The 20,411-nt window shown below is 32.5% G+C and overlaps 1 protein-coding gene across 1 annotated transcript; it reads left to right on the plus strand.

Annotated features, from left to right (window-relative positions):
- The first annotated feature begins 16,348 nt into the window (after nt 1–16,348).
- On the plus strand, nt 16,349–18,686 carry LOC114185563 (lysine histidine transporter 1). The gene is made up of 7 exons (XM_028073376.2): nt 16,349–16,554; nt 16,630–17,013; nt 17,092–17,485; nt 17,807–17,912; nt 18,024–18,115; nt 18,206–18,274; nt 18,367–18,686. The coding sequence occupies exons 1-7, from the start codon at nt 16,382–16,384 to the stop codon at nt 18,463–18,465; spliced, it is 1,317 nt and encodes a 438-aa protein (XP_027929177.2). The 5' UTR covers nt 16,349–16,381; the 3' UTR covers nt 18,466–18,686.
- Nucleotides 18,687–20,411: the final 1,725 nt, after the last annotated feature.

Below are 20,411 nucleotides of genomic sequence, written 5' to 3' on the forward strand. Positions count from 1 at the left end.
ATTACCTTGGAGCCAAATATATACGGTCTGAATTTGTCCAAGCCAAACACAACAGCCAATAATTCCTTCTCAGTCGTGGTATAGTTAGCTTGCGCTGTGTCCAATGTTCTGGAAGCATAATATATCACATGTGATAGCTTCCCATCTTTTTGTGCAAGCACCGCTCCTACTGCAAAGTTTGATGCATCACACATCAGCTCGAACGGTAATGTCCAGTCAGGTGGCTGGATGATAGGAGTGGTGGTAAGCGCCTTTTTTAATGTATCAAACGCATCTTTGCACCTCTCTCCAAAGTCAAATACTACATCCTTTTGCAACAAGTTGGAGAGAGGGTTGGCTATCTTGCTGAAGTCCTTGATAAACCTCCTGTAAAATCCTGCATGTCCAAGAAAAGATCGAACCTCTTTCACAGAAGAGGGGTAAGGCAATTGTGAAATAATATCAATTTTAGCAGGATCTACAGATATACCATTCTTGGAAACAACGTGACCTAAAACTATACCTTGTTCCACCATAAAATGACATTTTTCAAAATTTAGAACAAGGTTAGTTTCTTCACATCTCTCCAAGACTCTAGCAAGATTAGACAAGCAGTGGTCAAAAGATGAACCATATACACTAAAATCATCCATAAAAACCTCAATACAATGCTCCAACAATCTGTAAAAACACTCATCATACATCTCTGAAATGTTCCAGGAGCATTGCAAAGGCCAAATGACATTTTCCTATAAGCATATGTACCGAATGGACAAGTAAAGGTAGTCTTATGTTGATCCTCTGGGGCAATACAAATCTGAAAATACCCAGAGAACCCATCAAGAAAACAGTAATGAGACTTACATGCCAATCGATCTAACATCTGGTCCATGAATGGTAAAGGAAAGTGGTCCTTCCTGGTGGCCTGGTTTAGTCTTCTATAATCAATACAGACCATCCAGCTATTCTGAATACGAGTAGGAATCAACTCGTTCTTCTCATTCTTGACCATGGTGATCCCAGATTTCTTGGGGACCACATGTACAGGACTCACCCAAGTGCTGTCAGAAATAGGATATATAATACCTGCTTGTAGCAACTTGGTGACTTCTTTCTTCACAACCTCCATCAGCTGAGGATTCAGTCTCCTCTGAGGTTGCCTTACTGGCTTAGCATCCTCCTCCAAGAGTATTCTATGCATGCAGAAAGAAGGACTAATACAAGGAATATCTGCCAAAGTCCAGCCTATTGCTCGCTTGTGATCTTTGATAACCTACAATAGCTTTTGTTCCTACTCGTCAGTAAGCAAGGCAGATATAATAACAGGGAGTTTCCCATCCCTCTCAAGATAAACATATTTCAAATGAGATGGTAAAGGTTTCAACTCCAAAGTGGGTGGTTGTTCCACAGATGGCAACATTTTACTGCCTAATGTAATTTCAGCCACCTCAGCATCACACTCGGAAGCCACAGAGGTATCAAATAGTGACATCGCGTCCTCAATATCACTTGTTTTACAATTATCTCTTTCGTCTAAAATTGAGCCCGAAATATTCGAAAAAGAAAAATCAAAAGAAGAAGAAAAACCAAAGAAAACGTCCAAAAGTCCAAAAGCATAATTGTTCACTACATTACTCAATAAATCAATACAAAACAAAGAACGGTCTTCAATTGGGTGCTTCATAGCTTCTAGCACGTTGAACTGCACCTTCTCATCTCCTATCTCCATAATTAAGGATCCTGCATGCACGTCTATCTTGGTACGTGCTGTCATCATGAATGGTCTTCCCAAGATAATTGTGGTTGAACTCATTCCTTCATCATCCTTCATGTCCAAGATGTAGAAATCTACAGGAAAAATTAACTTGTCCACACGGACAAGCACATCTTCTAGCACACCTGCAGGATTAACTGTGCTACGGTTTGCCAATTGAATGATCACACCAGTAGACTTAAGAGGTCCAAGATGAAGTGAAGTAAAAACAGATAAAGGCATTACATTAATGGAAGCTCCTAAATCTAACATAGCATTGTCAAACTTAGTACTTCCTATAATGCAGGGAACAAAAAACATACCTGGATCCTTACACTTTTGCGGCATTCTGACTATAGGCTTCTCAATTAAGCTAGAGACGTTTCTTCCCATGTTCACTACCTCTTTGTCCATAATACACCTTTTATGTGTACATAATTCTTTTAGAAACTTGGCGTATTTAGGAATTCGTCTTACAGCATCCAACAAAGGGATGTTTATCTCCACTTTCTTGAAAGTATTCAAGATTTCTTTGTATAACTCCTCCATCTTTTTAGTTTTTTGGTTTCAAACGATTTGGATAGGGAGGAGGAGGAGAATAAGGAGAAGAATTTTCAGAGGAAGTATTAGGGGATACCAACCTGGAGTTATCACTGGGTGCAGGCATTTCAGATGTTGCTTGTGTTGCTTCATCTGATCTTCCTCTTTCATCATTAGGTACAACTTCATTGTCCTTATCTTCATCTTCTTGGGTATCCCCAAGGTCTTGTATTTGCTTACCCGATCTTAAAGTAATAGCACTTACATTTCACGGGTTGATTACAGTTTGTGCAGGCAAATTGCTCAAGCCTTGTTGAGACTTCATCTGATTTAACTCATTTGCCATTTGTCCAATCTAGATCTGTAAGTTTTGATTGGTTGCTTCCATCGTCTGTTTCAACTCATTGATTTGTCCCTTCATCATGTCAGCCATCATTTTCATCATTGCTTCCATGTTTGAGTCACCAGAGGTTGTAGCTGGTTGTGGTTGTTGCCTCTGTTGGGGTGGAACATAGACTTGTTGATGTTGAGGCTGTTGATTTCCCCATTTCTGGCTGGGATATTCCTTCCAATCTGGGTTGTACTTGTTGGAGGACAAATCATGGTTGTATTGCTGCCGAGGTGGTCTATTATTGCCATAGATGTTTGCAGCATATGCCTGAGGTTGTTCATTGTCTAACGTCCCTGTCTCTTTTAACATAGAACAAGCCTCTATAGGATGATTAGTAGAAGCACAAATTCCACATAAGGTAGAAGGGATAGGCTTTTCTTGTAAGTCTGTCAAGGTCCTTACCATGGCAGCTAAGTCATCCAACTTCCCTTCTATTTTCTTGTGATATGTAACATATGAAGCTTCTACTCCATGGGTTCCCTTCAATAGAGTTATAGAATTACTCCTTGTGGAAAATTGTTGATGGTTCGACGCCATAGTTTCAATCAATTGTCTTGCATTTGTTGGCGTTTTGTCCACCAATGACCCTCCACTTGCAACATCTATCATTTGTCTATCCATGATACTCAATCCCTCATAAAAGTACTGAATGAGGAGATGCTCGTTTATTTGGTGATGAGGACAGGAAGCACATAACTTTTTGAATCTTTCCCAATACTCGTGAAGACTTTCTCTTTCTTGTTGCCTTATCCCATAAATATCTTTGCGAATAACAGCAACTCTAGATGCTGGAAAAAACTTTTACAGAAATAATCTTTTCAGAGTCTCCCAAGTATTGATGGATCCTGGTGGAAGGCAGTATAACCAATTCTTAGCGGCATCTTGCAATGAGAATGGAAAAGCCTTAAGCTTGATATGTTCCTCTGTCACTGTTGTAGGTCTCATGGATGAACAAACAACATGAAATTCCTTCAAATGATGGTACGGGTCTTCTCCTGCTAATCCATGGAATTTGGGGAAAAGATGGATTAACCCAGACTTAAGCTCACATTCTCCATCTGGATATTGGATGCACATGTTTTGTGTAATTGCTGCATCCGGTGAAGCCAACTCTCTTATTGTTCTTTCTTCCATTCTATCTTCTTGAATTTCTGGTTCAGGTGATGGATCAGAAGATATGTTAATCATCGGAGGTGATTCTAGTGGTACACTTTCAGTGGTAGGTTCAGATGATGATGGTGCTCCTTCAGTAGAACACCTGAGTTCAAGTCTCCTACGTGATTTACGCAAGTTCCTTTCAAGTTCTGAATCAAGTTGATAAAATTGACCCGGATTGGCCCGAGTCATGCACTATGCAGTCCACCTGAAAGTGTTTCCCTGTGTATTTTTTTTTCTTCCTATTCTTGTTTTGGAGAAAGATTTCAAGAAAGAAATAAGTTAAGATGTCGTTGGGTCTACTCCCAAGAAAGAGAGGTGCATCACAGTGGACAACTTAAATACCAAGTCTTTCCTAGACAGAGTTTTCCAAACTAGTCTCAAAAAAATTTCTTAAAATAAATTCTTAATCAAAACAAAAATAGAACTTTGCTTGAAATATATTAAAAGAAAACTAGAGACTACAAAATAACAAACTATATTAAACGTATATGCATAAAATAAATAAATAAATAAAAATAAATAAATAAATAAAATAAAATAAAATAAATAAATAAAAACAGAATCAAAATAAAAGAAATACTAACCGTGTTTCCCGGCAACGGTGCCAAATTTGATATCGTTGTCGTTAGGCGATCAAATTACCACTACTTTAGCTACTTCAGTATTGCCAGTTAGTAGTGAATAAAATAGTTAGGGTTAAGATAACCCTGAGTCGTCTCACAACGAATACGGAATTGATCTCAAATATTTGATTCTTAAAAATGCAATTAAAACTAGCAACTATAAAAATAGGGGGATTTTGATGTGCAAAGAAAATGACACGGAAGATTGTAAACACAGTAATAGTAAATAGGTCAATTCCACTGTTTTTTCTAAATAAGATTCTTCATTGGTTATCTAGAGATTATTGTTAAATTAATTATTGTTGTTGATTTACAAATCAATCAATGTAAAGACTCAATTAATTTTTTGGCATCCTCACTTTAAATCAAAGTACAATCTCAATTAAAAGTGAGAATTGTTAGATTGTCCATAGTAAATTCAATCAAAGTACAGTCTCAATTAATTTTACTATGCCTAATCATGTCTATTCCTTTGTTTCTTCACCAAATAGAAAACTTAATTAATCAAAGTAAAGTTTTGACTAATTTTAGTTAAAGTAATTACCTCTAATCAAATTAAAGTCTCAATTATTGGCAAAAACTTATTTAATCATAGAAAGTTTCTAAACAAAATCAAAGTAAAGTCTCAATTTAATTTAAAAACCTTTTAACTCATATGATTAGCATGCATGTAGATTTAAAATCATTATTTTCTATTCGATTAAGAAGCAAAGGACATAGATAAACAAAAACCACAACAATAATCAAATAACAAACACATAAATTCATCTAACCTCAGAATCCATTTAAGAAATTACAGTGGAATCAACCCTAAAAGCTTAGCCCTCCATGGCTTTAATGGAATACATGATGATATGAAGGAAAGAAAATAAAAGAAAGAATGAGAGATGTGTGGAGACAGTATCTGCCAAAACCAGAGAGTTCTAAATGTCTAAGTTTTGTCCCGTTTCTGCTCCCTTAAGTCTCTTTATATAGGCTTCAACTGGACTTTGGGCTTTATCTGTCAGTTGCTAAAATCATTTATTTTTATTTAATTAATCAGCAACTTAATTCCTGTCCAATTTCCAATTTTGCCCCTCTTATTTAACCATTTTTGCAGTTTTGACTAGAGTTTGACCAGAGTTTGACCAGTTGACCAGAGTTTGACCAGTTGACTGCCTATCAGATGCTGACACGTGGCAGCCTTCTCCTTCTCTCAAAATTAGGGTTTCGCAGATGCTTGTGGTTGTGAATGACGGCTGCGGCTGACGGCGCGGCTCCTCCTTCTCTGGCGAGCTCTTCTACTCCGATCTGGCTGCGCGAAAATGGTGGTTGATGGTATTTCAGATCTGCGTCGAAACTGTGGTGGTGTTGGCAGCGAATCTAGTCCGCTTTGACGCAGTGCAGATGCGTGGTGCGAACAGGTTTGTGCCCGTCGTGTTTCCGGCGTTTGCGTGTTCGTTGCTGGTGTTCGCTGTTGCAGCGGTGGCTGTGCAAACGGTGGAGGCGAGAAGTTGCGCTGCTGCGGCGTGAAGGTTGCGGTGCTGTTGATGGTGGCAGAACTCCGGCGAGGAGGTGGCGTGAAATGTGGTGGTCGGAAGCGCGCTGCAGTTGTGCGAACGAAGAGGATGGTTGTCGTGGAGGTGCTGCGGCGTGGTGCAGGGATGGTGGTGATGCTCGGAACAAGATGGAGGTTGAAGATGGTGCAACTGTGGTGGCCGGCGAGATTGGCAGCTGCAGCTGCCGTGGAGGGTGGTCATGATGGCTGAAATTAGGGTTAGGGTTTCATGAGTGAGATGGAGGAGATGATGACGTGGCAAGATCTGAGTGGTCAATTTGGTGAGTGGAGGATTATGACACGTGGCTTGTTCTGGTTGGCTAATTTTAAAAAGTGGGGATTGCCACATGGCATGATCTGGTTGAGTGGAGTTTAAGTGGTAGGAGGGGTGCAACTTAGTGAAAACTGGGGGTGCAGAATAGGTTTTTGGTGGTCCACTTTAGAAGGAGTGTGCAAATAAAAACTGGGGGTGCATTTAGCTCCTGATTTATTCTTTTCCAGAATTTTCTGATTTTGGACTTATTTTGTAACTTTTAATATTTTAAATCCACACTATTAATTGACCAAAAATAAATTCCAGCTGCATTAACAAACGTTAGAATATCCAATAATATTTTATGCAACTAAAATCAATTTTTACGCCATTTTTACCAAACGTACTCAATAAATCCAATAATCACAAATCCAAATTAAATCAATCTTTAAGCACAGAAAATTCAATTAAATCCCCAAATTTAAATATTAAATGAGGGCAAAAATTTGAACTCATCTATATAACTTGGTAAGGATTCAAGGTAAGGACTGCATCCTGACACTCTAAGGAGTCAGTTAGCCTCACTTAGAGCGGACTGACTCTTGTGGTGAGAATAGCAAGAGGCCCGAAACTCATTAAGGGCTAACCTTGTGTGTGAGGGAATTGATTCATTGTAACACTTGTAACACATAGCTCGGGGGTGAGCAAAGGTATCCACCACAAGTGCAAGCATCTGCTGAATCCGACCAGGTTATATGTATCCAGATGAGTCGAGTCGAGTCTTAGTGTATTGATTTGGAAGGTCATAACATGTTTGGGTGATGTATGTATATTGGACTGTGAAAGTATATCTGAATGCATTGATGAAATCTTTATGGCTCTAGCTTACCCTGTTGCTTGTTTGATTGTCTTGTATGTTGTTCTTCTACTTTTGCGATTGTTGATGTGAGCATATGCGAGAAGCACTCAAGGTCAACCGGGAAGAGACGATTTCGCTGCATAGTCTGTTTGGGTTGGACATCGCGTTTTGTTTAGGCTTTTGTTGGGGCTATGGCTCATGTATTGCTTTACTCTTTAATACTATATCTTCTCCTGTTAGACTTTTTGACTGGTTTACTGTTGGCATCGTGGTGTGCCTAGGATTGTAGGGATTGTGTTTAAGACCCCAGGACTGCGCTGTTGTACTATTCGTGTGTGACGTTTCTTTTAATTACGCTTATTACTTAAATGGGACGTTACACTATCTAATTATTTTTTATTTTCTAACTCATTATTAACCGTACTGTAAGTTTTTCACTTTAATTGTATAAATAAATTTTATTTACTACAATATAAAAATTTAATGTAATTGCTATGAATATTTTTTATCACTATCCAACATATATTGTAGTTCAAAAGGTACAAAATCTATGTCAAAATTTTATTATTATGTTTATTATTTGTTCTTTGTGTCATTTTGATCAAGTGATGTATTATAACTTTTATTAGTGTATAAAAAAAAGATTCATTAGAATTTAAAAAATTGAAGTAAACAAACATTTAAAATGTATTTTAATTTGAATATTTGTTTTCCTTTTATATATTTTTTTAAATATTTTTTAATTTTATCAACTAAGTTTCATTAATGTTTGTAGTTTGCAAATTTAATAAATGTTTTGGTTCTCATGAAATTTTATTTGATATTCTAATCTAAAATGTAAACAATTATAATTTATTTCAAAGTATTTGATATGAAAGAAACAAGCATCCTCCTGATATTGAATATTTGATAATATTATTTTTTCTTTACTGTAATTATTTTTCTTTTATAAAAATTAATATTGAAGTAGTTAGAACACGGGTAAGGGTATGGGTACGAGATTATACCTGTTACCCGGTGGGGATGGGGATGGGACAAAAGTTTGATACCCGTTGGATTTGGGGATGGGGATGGGGATGAATTTTCGGGGATGGGGATGGGTATGGGATAGCAAAACTCGTCCCTGCCCCGCCCTGTTGCCATCCCTAGGTACAGGTGTGTCGATCTGGTACCCGCTTTAAAAAAAAATGTCAATTGCATCCCAAATTTTGAAAAAGTGCTTCAATTAGGTCCCTTTCAGACGGAGTTGACTAACGTCGTTAACAACGTGCCACGTGTTAGTATGTGGTTTTTAAAATTTTATTTTATTTTATTTATTTGTTTTTTTATTTTATTTTATTTTTTTGAAAATAAAAATAAAAATGCCACGTGTTAGGTCCTTGTGTATGATACGTGGCATTGTCAGTGCCATGTGGCATTGAAATGCCACATGTTAGTGTCACTATCAGATGCCATTGTGTTGATTTCGATTTAGTCCCAATATATGTCTTTTTGTTTCAATTTAGTACCTACTTATGTGTATCCAATTCAATTTTGTCCCAATTTTTTAATAATTAAAATATTTTTGTAATCCATTTTTTATAAGATTAAAAACTAGTTAAGTATAAATATTTTTACAAAATTAAGTACTAATATTTATATTATTTCTCTCAATTTCAGACCAAATTTATTATTTGTATAAATGCTTTACTAATATTTTTTTTATTAAAAATGACTTTTTAACATATTACTTTATTAATTACTTTTTTTATTAAGTACTCATGTTTTGTTAATTATTATTTTTTTTTTCAAAATATAACAATATTGTCTCTTACTAATTTTAAACCAAAATTTTTATTTATATGAATATTATACTAATTTTTTTTATTAAAAATGACTTTTGCCACTAAATTTTAATATAAATATCAAATACTTAATTTTTGTAAAAATTTTATACTTAATTACTTTTAATTTTATAAAAAATGGATTTTAATTATTTAAAAAAATTAGGTCAAAATTGAATCAGATACACATAAATAGGTACTAAATTGAAAGAAAAAGACATATATGGGACTAAATTGAAATCAACACAATGACATCTGATATTGACACTAACATGTGACATTGCAATGCCACGTGACACTATCAATGTCACGTGGCACACATAGGGACCTAACACGTGGCATTTTTTTTTTCAAAAAATTAAAAAAAAAATTAAAAAGATTTGAAAAAAAACACAGACTGACATGTGGCACGTCGTTAACGATATTAGTCAACTCCGTTTGAGAGGGACCTAATTGAAGCACTTTTTCAAAAGTTGGGATGCAATTGACACATTTTTAAAAACGGGTACCAGATTGACACACATGTACCAAAGTGGGTACCATCTGAATAATTAAACCATTTCATTCCTAATTTGCTTCCATATTTTAATTTTAAAATTTTTCTAGTATAAATTTTGGAAGCATAATGTATAAAACTCCTTTTTATTGTTTAATTGGTTGAAACTAATCAAAGGATACCTAGTTTTTATTATTTATCATAATATGGACTATTAAAACCTTAGAAGGAATATTTAGTCTACATTTAACACAAAATCTTTCAGACAACTTAATGATGATCAATTATAATTAGACAACTTTGGATTGATGGAAAAAGATAGCTAAGGTTCGTAACTCAGGCCACATGCAATCGAAACTTAAAATCACATGTCATACCTAAGAATCACAATACTGAACCAGAGTTGATTGGTCATGACAACAAGGTATCAAACCTACAAGCTCTAAAATGATGCAGTTTAACGAAAGTTATAGCCTAAAACTAAATGAGATGTATAATTCCAAAAATTGTACCTATAGGGGACTAAAAATCCTAAAATGGTGACGATTAGCATGTTCTAAGCTTGGATTCTGAAATGAGTGCAATGACAACATTTAGGAATCACGAATGCAATGCAGGTAACTTGAATTCTCCTAAGCTACTGGTTATGATATGCAAAGAGAATATAATTTCAAAGAATAAGTTGAAAGATAGAACCAGAATCACAAACAACTAATGAACATTTAACTAAAGGCAAGATGTAGAGAAACAAACTATGATATTGTATGTAAGAAAAATTGCTCCTAGAATTGACTACTTGGTGTAATAAAAGAAATGAACTAAAAATCTAAAATGAATGCTACTGGAACCTATGAGAAGAAGAGAAATTAGGGGACATACAAACATAAACCAACGTGTAACAGAATATAGAATTCAAAACTGGAAAATTAGAATCACAAATACTGGTAAGAGAAACTTTTACAGAACCAACATAAACATAACTTCAAACAAAGATTAGAAGAAAAATAAAATAAAAGAACAAGTATAAAAGAACTTGAAAAGTAGATTTAGAATTAGAATTTTGATTCTAAATTGGTGAGTTGGATTGTCTCTACCCAAAAGATATCTTGGCAGAGAAGGCCCACCTTGGGGTCCTTTGATTTCTAGACTAAATAAAAAAATCATAAAGCTTGCACAACCCGATTCATCAATCATATTCAAGAAACAACTTTGAATCAACCTTCCACGGTTGAAAAAAAATGTATGAATAAAATTAAAGTTTCAATAAAGCATCTCTCACTCACTCCAAAGTAGAATCATAGCTCGACACCGTTGTGCAAACTAAATGAAGGAAAGAGGGAAAACTTGTCCAAACGATGACAGAATCACCAGTGCGGCAACAAGGGCAAACAGCGCGACAAATGACATCGTCAGAAAATGCTCCAAACGGCGTCGTTGGGAGAGGTTAATGACGACAATGCTTATGGGAGGTAACAAAAACGTGTATGAGAGCCGACGACAACGCAAACGAAGGCAACAAGGATTGTTTGAGAAACAAGGGAGACGAGAAAGAGAAAAGTGGGGGAAATTAGGGATTTAGAGATACTATGATAGGTTTTCCAAAATCTGTCATAATATATTTTTAACATAATTTCAATTTTTTCAGCGTGTCCATTTACTATGATAAGTCCATTGTACCTATCATAATAAGTTTTCCCTTTTCACTTATTATGACAGATCCCTTTTTACCCGTCATAATAATTATCACTTTTATTACAAAAATGTCACCGGTCAACTTATAATGACAAGTGGTTTATACCTGTCATAATAAGTCATCATAGATTCCCATTTTTTCACTAGTGTTATATTTTTATTATTTTATGTGACTAACTCTTTTATATAGTTTTTATAAATACTAATTTATTAGAAATCAAGTCCGTGTTCGTTAGAGGACGACTTATGATTGACTTTACAAATATCCTAATTTTGCAAACTTTGAAAAAATTACGAGCCTAATTTTGGACTCTAATTAGGTCTTGAAGCCCAATTAAAGATGTGTAAGTTAAAACTAGCAAAATCAAATATACAAGGGTCTCTTTACAAATGTTTAAGAAATCTATCTCAACTTCTAAAGTTAGTAAAATATAGAAGAAGTCCAAATCCAACATCCATATGTAAATTTTGAAGTCCTATAATTATAAAATCCAATGCAACTAGTTAAAAATGATGGCCAAAATAATGAATAAAAGTTAAAAATATATATAAAATTAAAGTAATTATGTAAAATAAACTCATGTTTATTACTAACAAAAGAAGATGAACTAAAAAATGAAAATAAAACAAATTAAAAATGTAATTATTATATAATAAAAAAGTAAATGTGTGCACAAAATACATGCTATCACATATCGTTCGGTGTGTACAAGTTAGTTGGAACAAATTTTTATAAACACTCCTACACAAATTTTTATTTATCAGCGTGAAAGCTCCATTTGATTGTCTTAGTGATATAGAGACATCGTAAAGATAAAAAAAGAAATCTAACTACCTCATGTACTACATAACATAAAATATTAGCAAAAAGTCATAATTTTTTGAAAAATCTTTGGCATCAATGGTTTTAAAGTATGCAACCTATAATAATATTTATTTGAAGGCATATATAATATAGCATTTCGATGTAGAAAGAACTAAGGTTTCTAACACCAATAAGGGAGTCACACATGTATGTAAATAAAGTGTTTGAAAACCTTATAGTTAGGGATGTCAACGGGGTGGATATGGTACGAGTAGTAGCTCCACCGTACCTTACTTGCTGGATAAATATTTGCCCCATACCCGTACCCATATCCGTCGGGTATTTGCTATGCGGGTACCCGCCTATTTTTTCATATCTGCGGGTATCCACAGGTACCTGCGGGTATTTACAAAAATATTTAAAAAAACAAATATTTAACCATAATTAGTACTTGGATCAACCAGTCCACTTTCTCCGATTGATTCTTGAAAAACAAACAAATAAAAAATCACTAACAATTTATATTGTAGTTTATTTTGGAATGAAATATTAAAGAAATTACTAACTTCATCAATGTCCACATTTTACAACATTGTATAAAGTTTCATGTTGTCCAATTTTAATCTAGAAGAACCTGAAAACATAAGAAGTTCATCAAAATATCTAAGTAAGAGTGTTAATTTCATTACCTTCCATATTAATTCATAACCACTCTTGAAGACATATCAATACCTCCATAGTATCTAGAAGTAATCTACTTCGATGTGGGGTAAGAATCCCACCACTATTACTAAATGAAAACTTAGAATATTTTATATATATATATATATATATATATATATATATGTATATGTATATATATATACATATATATATATATATATACATATATATATATATATATATATATATACATATATATACATATATATATATATATATATATATATACATATATATATATGTATATATATATATATATATATATATATATATATATATATATATATATATATATATATATGTATATATATGTATATATGTATATATATGTATATATGTATATATGTATATATGTATATATATACATATATATATATATATATATACATATATATACATATATACATATATATACATATATATATATATACATATATATATATATATATCTATATATATATATATATATATTTATATATATACATATATATATAAGGGTATTTTTGCGAATTAAAGTTTAGCGGGTACGAGTATCCACATGTACATATACTATAATACCCATACTTGTCCCGCTAACATGCGAATATAAAAAATAACTGTACCTGCGAATAGTGGGTACGCATTTTGCATACCCACGGATATGGAGTTTTTTGTAAATATTGTAATACCTTATTTATAAAATATATTATCCAAAAAATAACTTTTTAATCAAATTAGGTTGAACTATTAACGATGAAATTTAATTCCTTTACGACGATAAAATGTTACATAACAAACAAAAAAGTCTTAAATAAATTTTAATGTTCTTTAGTGACATAAATGTAATGTTTATGATATTAGAATAAACTATTAAATATATATTAAATATATTGTAAACATTGGTATGAAAGTCATAATTAATCAAGATTCTTTTCCTAGTCATGCATAAAAAGGATTCACTTCCTTCCTATTTAGTTTTACTTTCAACTTGTGTATGAGAAAACTTTTGAATCAACAAGCTCATATTTTTTATTTTTCGAAATTAAGAAATGCGTTGCTAGAAATTAAGTATTTTAGAATCAGTTTTATTTCATTCTTGGGAAAACATAACCATGTTTTGAAAAAATATTAAAATATTATAGCTTACAATCCCACTTTCACATATTCGTAACAATATTTCAATAAAAGTTCATCAAGCTACAAAATTTCTCTTAAAAATTGCGTAACTGTGATTTTCCCTTTTCATTTGGAGATAAGTAAGAGTACGAGAAAACCCTAGTCAAGATAAAAATAAAAATAAAAACTATTTTTATAATTTTTAAAACAACAAAATTATTCTAACTAATAAGTATTAGTACATTAAAAATAAAAATATTAAAAAATATCATTTTACAAACTAAATATAGAAGTCTTTGGTTTTTAAAAAATAAGGAACACTATTTATTTCTAATTAAATACATCCAAAACCATTATTAATGATTAAAACTCATGATATTAATACCCTATAAATGTCAACGCTAACATTAAACAAAATTTATTGGAATTATTTATGGTCAAGATTTTAATCCACCGTGACATTTTATCGAAATATGGGAAAACGATTTTTTCTGAATCAGAATAAAAGTTGTGATTAAAACAAGTTATTTTTTATTAAATTATTTAATATCGTAATGAATTACATTTTTTTTTTTGTAAAATAATAGTTCTTTTCATATCTAAAAAAAAACTTGTATAAATATTTTCAACTATATTTTTTAAACTACCAAATAAGATTCAGTCATTTACAAATATCACACTCATCAAGATTCATGATTCTCAACAATAATCATTCCTAAAAGTAAGAATTCTAAGAATCATTATCTATATGAATCATAGTTTTCAAAGTTCATGAAAATAAAAGTTTCCTTCTACCAAATTCTCAACAATAGTAATGTAATAAATACGTTTTTTTCTAAAAATAAAACGTCTTTTCTTAAAAAAAAAAAAACAAATAACCAAGCAAGGAGAAAAAAAAAAAAGGTAGCGCTATATATAAGTGCTCCTCTTATTTCTTCAGTAACTCTCTGAGATTCTCGCTTTCTCTCTTCATTTGAAACATTGCGATACGATAATTTTACGAAGCTGAAACGTGCTTCTGGGTTTTCAAAAGGAGAAAGCTCAGAAAGTACGTCCTGTTAATTAGATTTTTCATTAGTCTTTGCTTTTGTGTTTATTATCATGGAAACTCAGACACCAGTTGAAAACAATTATCTCAAAAACACTGTAAGTCTCTTTCATACCCAACTTATTTTTGTCATTCTTTTTAAATCTGCCTCTCGCTAAGATTTTCCTTTTTGTTTTGTTACTATCACATGAAAAAATATAATTGAGTTGCATGTGGAATATCCAGAACCACACTAAAATCCATTTCTGTTTCAGAATTTTATCCATTCAATCTCCTACTTATTTCAGACAGATTTGTTTGTTTACTTTTCTTAAGAATAAAATAACCATTCTTTAGCAATTTATTCATGTTTGGATAATTATTTTAAAAACAGAAAAAAAAATTCTTTGAAACACATTGTAGTTGTTTAATTTTTTTAAAGCAAACTTGTAATTTTGCCATTAATTCATTTTAAAGAGAATAGATATTTTCTTGAGGGCTATTTGGATTTAAAAAGTATAGAAATTTGCCCGTTGGTTTTTATTTTTCAATATATATATATATATATATATATATATATATATATATATATTGTTGCATTATCATCATCACCTTTATAATTCGTAAGACTTTTCAAACACAAAAAGTAGTCAAGAAATGTTTACCAGTACGGTTGGATCATTCATTTATTTCTATGACATCTCTTCAGCCATATATATAAAATGTCTTCCATAATAAATAAATTCTTTTCGGTTAAGAACATGTGTACAAATTAAAATTTGTCTGTTCGTGATGAATGTTTCATAACGAATTTGTTTACGATGTTCTCAGTTTTTTTTTTTTGTCTGAAAATAGTGCTTGTATTCTTGTTCATAAAAACAAGATTTACTTTTTATTTATTGGCCAATATAACTTTTCCAGAGACTTTTTGGTGCAGCTTTATATTTCAGTAATGATTTTCAAATTCACTGTATTATTATTATTATTATTTAAGTTCTTGAAATTTTACTATATCGGTCAAATATATTAGTTTAATTGTGATTAAAATATTGTTATTTACATAATTAGGCAATACTGAAATAGGATTTCACTTTTAAAGCCAAAAGAAATTTCCACAATCGAGTTAAAATTTCGAAATCATACCAGGCCTTCAAAGTCATCATATGTGTATGCTGTCTAAAACTTATAGTAAGCACTTTAGAAAGCTACAATAGTGACAACCTTTAAGCTGAATTTTCCAATATGTTTGGCAGAATGTGTTCCAGAGTTGGATTGGATCACAATTCAGGTTCATCAAATGCAAAGTGACCCCTCATGCATACCAACATTCCAAATCAAGTTTATATATATATATATATATATTTTTTTTTATCGAAAATGGTAATGGTTAATATTTGACGGGGAGAGTTTAACCTGGAACCTTTTCCATTTTCCATTCCAAATTTAGTAACCCAACTTTATATTTCTAAATTATCAGGAAAGAAAATTGAACTCCCAACCTCTCTCGTCCACCTTTCCAATTTTATCATTATATGTTAACCTTAATTCCTGATTTATATTTTGTTCTTGGTTGGTTGTAAAAATATTGTTTATTTTTCTTAGGCTTACTCATTGTAATTTGTTTGTGATGGTTGGTGAACAGAGTGAAGAAGAACTGCAGAGGCAGAAGGCAATTGATGATTGGCTTCCAATTACTTCTTCAAGGAATGCAAAATGGTGGTACTCTGCTTTCCACAATGTGACTGCAATGGTTGGGGCTGGTGTTCTTAGTCTCCCCTATGCCATGTCTGAGCTAGGATGGTATACTAAATTATTTTTTAATTATGTAATACAAGTTGTGCTTTTTAAAACTAAGAATAACTTTGTTTTCTGTAGGGGTCCTGGTGTAACTGTACTTGTTCTCTCATGGATCATCACCCTTTACACTCTGTGGCAAATGGTTGAAATGCATGAGATGGTTCCTGGTAAACGTTTTGACAGATACCATGAACTAGGACAGTATGCTTTTGGGGAAAAGCTAGGACTTTATATTGTGGTGCCTCAACAACTTGTGGTTGAAGTTGGAGTGAATATTGTGTATATGGTCACTGGGGGTAAATCCTTGCAGAAGTTCCATAACACTGTGTGTGACAATTGCAAAAAGATCAAGTTGACATTTTTCATTATGATCTTTGCCTCTGTTCACTTTGTATTGTCTCACCTTCCCAACTTCAACTCCATTTCTGGTGTATCTTTGGCAGCAGCAGTTATGTCCCTCAGGTAATTAATTCTACTTTTTCAAATGAAAACAAGAGAAGAAGGTACTAACTTGTAGTTTGATATTTTCATGACATACAGTTACTCTACAATTGCTTGGGCAGCTTCTGCTCACAAGGGTGTTCAAGAAGATGTACAATATAGTTACAAAGCTACAAGTACATCAGAAGGAGTGTTTAACTTCTTTAGTGGGCTTGGAGATGTTGCTTTCGCCTATGCTGGACACAATGTGGTGTTGGAGATCCAAGCAACAATTCCATCTACTCCAGAGAAACCATCCAAGGGTCCTATGTGGAAAGGAGTGATTTTTGCTTACATAGTTGTGGCTCTGTGCTACTTCCCAGTTGCCCTTATTGGTTACTGGATGTTTGGAAATGGGGTTCAAGACAACATTCTCATAAGTCTAGAGAAACCAAAATGGCTCATCGCAATTGCCAACATGTTTGTTGTGATACATGTTATTGGAAGTTATCAGGTGAAATTCAATTTTTTCTTATTGTTTTGACTTAAAACCCGTTGAGTTAACATCATCATAATCGGTACTACATTAGAGGTATTGTTAATTTTAAAATTTGAATTTAGTCACGATTTTACTTTTAAAAGATATCTGTAAAGATAAAAATAGAAAAATGTATTTAAATTATCTTTTACCTTAATTTTTAAGTGATATAGAATGATTGGATACCTCGACTTGAAAAAACTCATTCTTGTCCAAAACGTTTTTCATTCTAAAATCACCGTTCTCTTTAGTTCAAAATTAAAGTCAGCAAGGGTAACTAATTCTCTTGTTGGTTAGATTTATGCAATGCCAGTGTTCGATATGATCGAAACAGTGTTGGTGAAGAAGTTGAAATTCAAACCCAGTCGAATGCTTCGTTTTATTGTACGGAATTTGTATGTGGGTAAGTAAGAACTTTTTAATGATTCATGTTTCGGCTATAAGAAAATACTTGACCTTTAATTTTGTTTGTGGCTCATTACAACTGATATATCATCGTTCTCTTTGATTTCAGCATTAACAATGTTCATTGGTATTATCTTCCCATTCTTTGGTGGTCTCTTAGGATTTTTTGGAGGATTTGCTTTTGCACCAACGACATATTTTGTGAGCCAACTACATCAATTAATTTAATCCACCCAGATTCATTAAGGATACAAAAATCTTAAATGTTGATTTTCTTGCGTAATTTTTCAGCTCCCTTGTGTCATGTGGCTTGCAATCTACAAACCAAAGAGATTCGGGTTGTCTTGGTGGACCAACTGGGTATGTTTGATTCTAATTTTGATGTGTTTTAGTTATTCAACATTGATTCATTCCATTTTAAACTATGCTTAATGTTACTTAACTAATTACAGATATGCATTGTGTTTGGCCTTTTCTTGATGATTCTATCTCCAATTGGAGGATTGAGGTCGATCATAATCAGTGCCAAGAGCTACGAGTTTTTCTCATAATCTCGTTCCTCGCTGACGTGGATCTGAAGCTTGCAGATACAAGAAAGAAACGAAGGCTCAATAATGTCAAATATGAAACAGAATATAGTTTATCTTATAGGTTGCAGGGTGATCTTTCATTCTAGAACATTTTGGTTTAGGAGCATCCGCACCTTGGTCCTTAGTGGGAAACAAATTCATAAAAGAAATTGAAAGGAATTTAATATTTACTTTCTTTGTCACTTTTTATTTTGAGTATTTTTCTTTTTACTTTTTTTAAAGCGATGACTATTTTTTTTTTCTCCAATTCTTTCCTAAATTGAACAACACTAAGATATTCAAAAGGTAGCTCAATAATATAATTTGACCCTATATTTCAAACTTTCATCTCCAACCCTACACCCTATTCTATGTTCTCTATTTTCAAACAACAATCTTGGTTAGTTTGTTTTCCTTCGTACCTTATTCTTACTGGTTGTGGTTGTGATTCGTCGTTTATCTTAATCCTTCTACTCGTCGGTTCGTGGTTCTTAATAGATTCCTGGTTTATGCTTGAGCCCGTGCTTCCTTTATTGTGTAGCGGTGGTGATTCACAATTTATGCTAACATTTCGTAGATTCATTGTGGTTAGTACATTAAATTAAATTTTTTTAGAGAGAATATTAGTATTAACATTATTTAAGGAAACTTCTGTGTACTACTGAGACACCTAACAACCTTGTGGAGCAAGGAAGGTTGGATGAAGCAAGAAAAGTATCGGAAAAAGTTAGAGGTGCCGAAAATGTTGATGTAGAATTTAAAGATCTTAACGGTACACATTTTTTTTGTCTTAGACAACGATGAACTTGTCAACACATAAAAAAGGTTGCCTAAACATATAAAAAGCAACAATTTTATTCATGTGGTTGAGAATTTACTAAAAATCACATTTTTTTTTATAGATATGGTTTAAATATTACCAAAGGCCACACTTCATAATATGTTGACTCTCTATACCACATTTTTTCAAATATTATCTTCAAAACATGTGGTCAAAACAAAAATGTGACCTTAAATTTTCAAGTAACTTTACAGAGAACCTAGAAAATGCTATTTTAAAATTGATAGAATGTTTAAAATAATGAATACTCGATTATTTTAATATTAAAATACTAAAGTATAAATATAAATTTTATAAACGAGTTTCATTAGTTATAAACGTTCTATCTCTCTAAAAACCTTTTTTTCTAGAGCTATTTTCCTTCTTTCTAAATTTCTGAATTATGTATTCATTTGTTTGACGATTAGAGACCGCTAGGATGACCCTTGAGGCGAGCTCTTTGTTTCTACCCGATCAATTTCTCAAACAGAGTAAGTTGATTTTCTGCTCTTTTCTTTTATTTAGTTTGGTTTTCTATGCATGTGGGATATTTCAACTTCCATGTATTCTCTGAATTATCTTCGTATTTTTCCACTGATAAGTGGTTCTAATGTTGTTCCCTGATCATATTCTTGTTGCTCCTAGGTTGAGTTGAAGACTCTATTAGGTTTATAAGGGAAACTAATTTCTCTGTCTTTAATTCTTAAACCTGTTAAAATTATAAATTGTATGATTATTTTGTGATTAATTGAGGTTTCTGAGATGTGGCATGGTTTATGATGTGCGAAAGCTATGGAATATAAGGTTATATCAGAAGGGAGTTGTTTGAAATTGTTGATATTTAGTATTGCAATTGAGGTCATCTGATATGGTTGTGTTATAGTAGTTCTAGGAATCTAAGGAAACGAAGAACTCAACTACTAGGCATTCCAAGAAAATGAATGGAATTCAAAGCTTCATTGATTTGCGTAGAGAATAACAGTGCGAGAGTATTATTCGTAAAAAAGCCATCAACCTACATGTTGTTATGACTAGCTTATATAGTTTATTCACCCTAATTGAAATAACAAAAATGCCCTTACTTATAATTACCTATAAAATATCCCCT

This window comes from Vigna unguiculata, chromosome 5 (assembly GCF_037176805.1).
Source record: "Vigna unguiculata cultivar grain cowpea cultivar isolate G323 ecotype 2 chromosome 5, ASM3717680v1, whole genome shotgun sequence".
In the NCBI taxonomy this organism is placed as follows: Eukaryota; Viridiplantae; Streptophyta; class Magnoliopsida; order Fabales; family Fabaceae; genus Vigna; species Vigna unguiculata.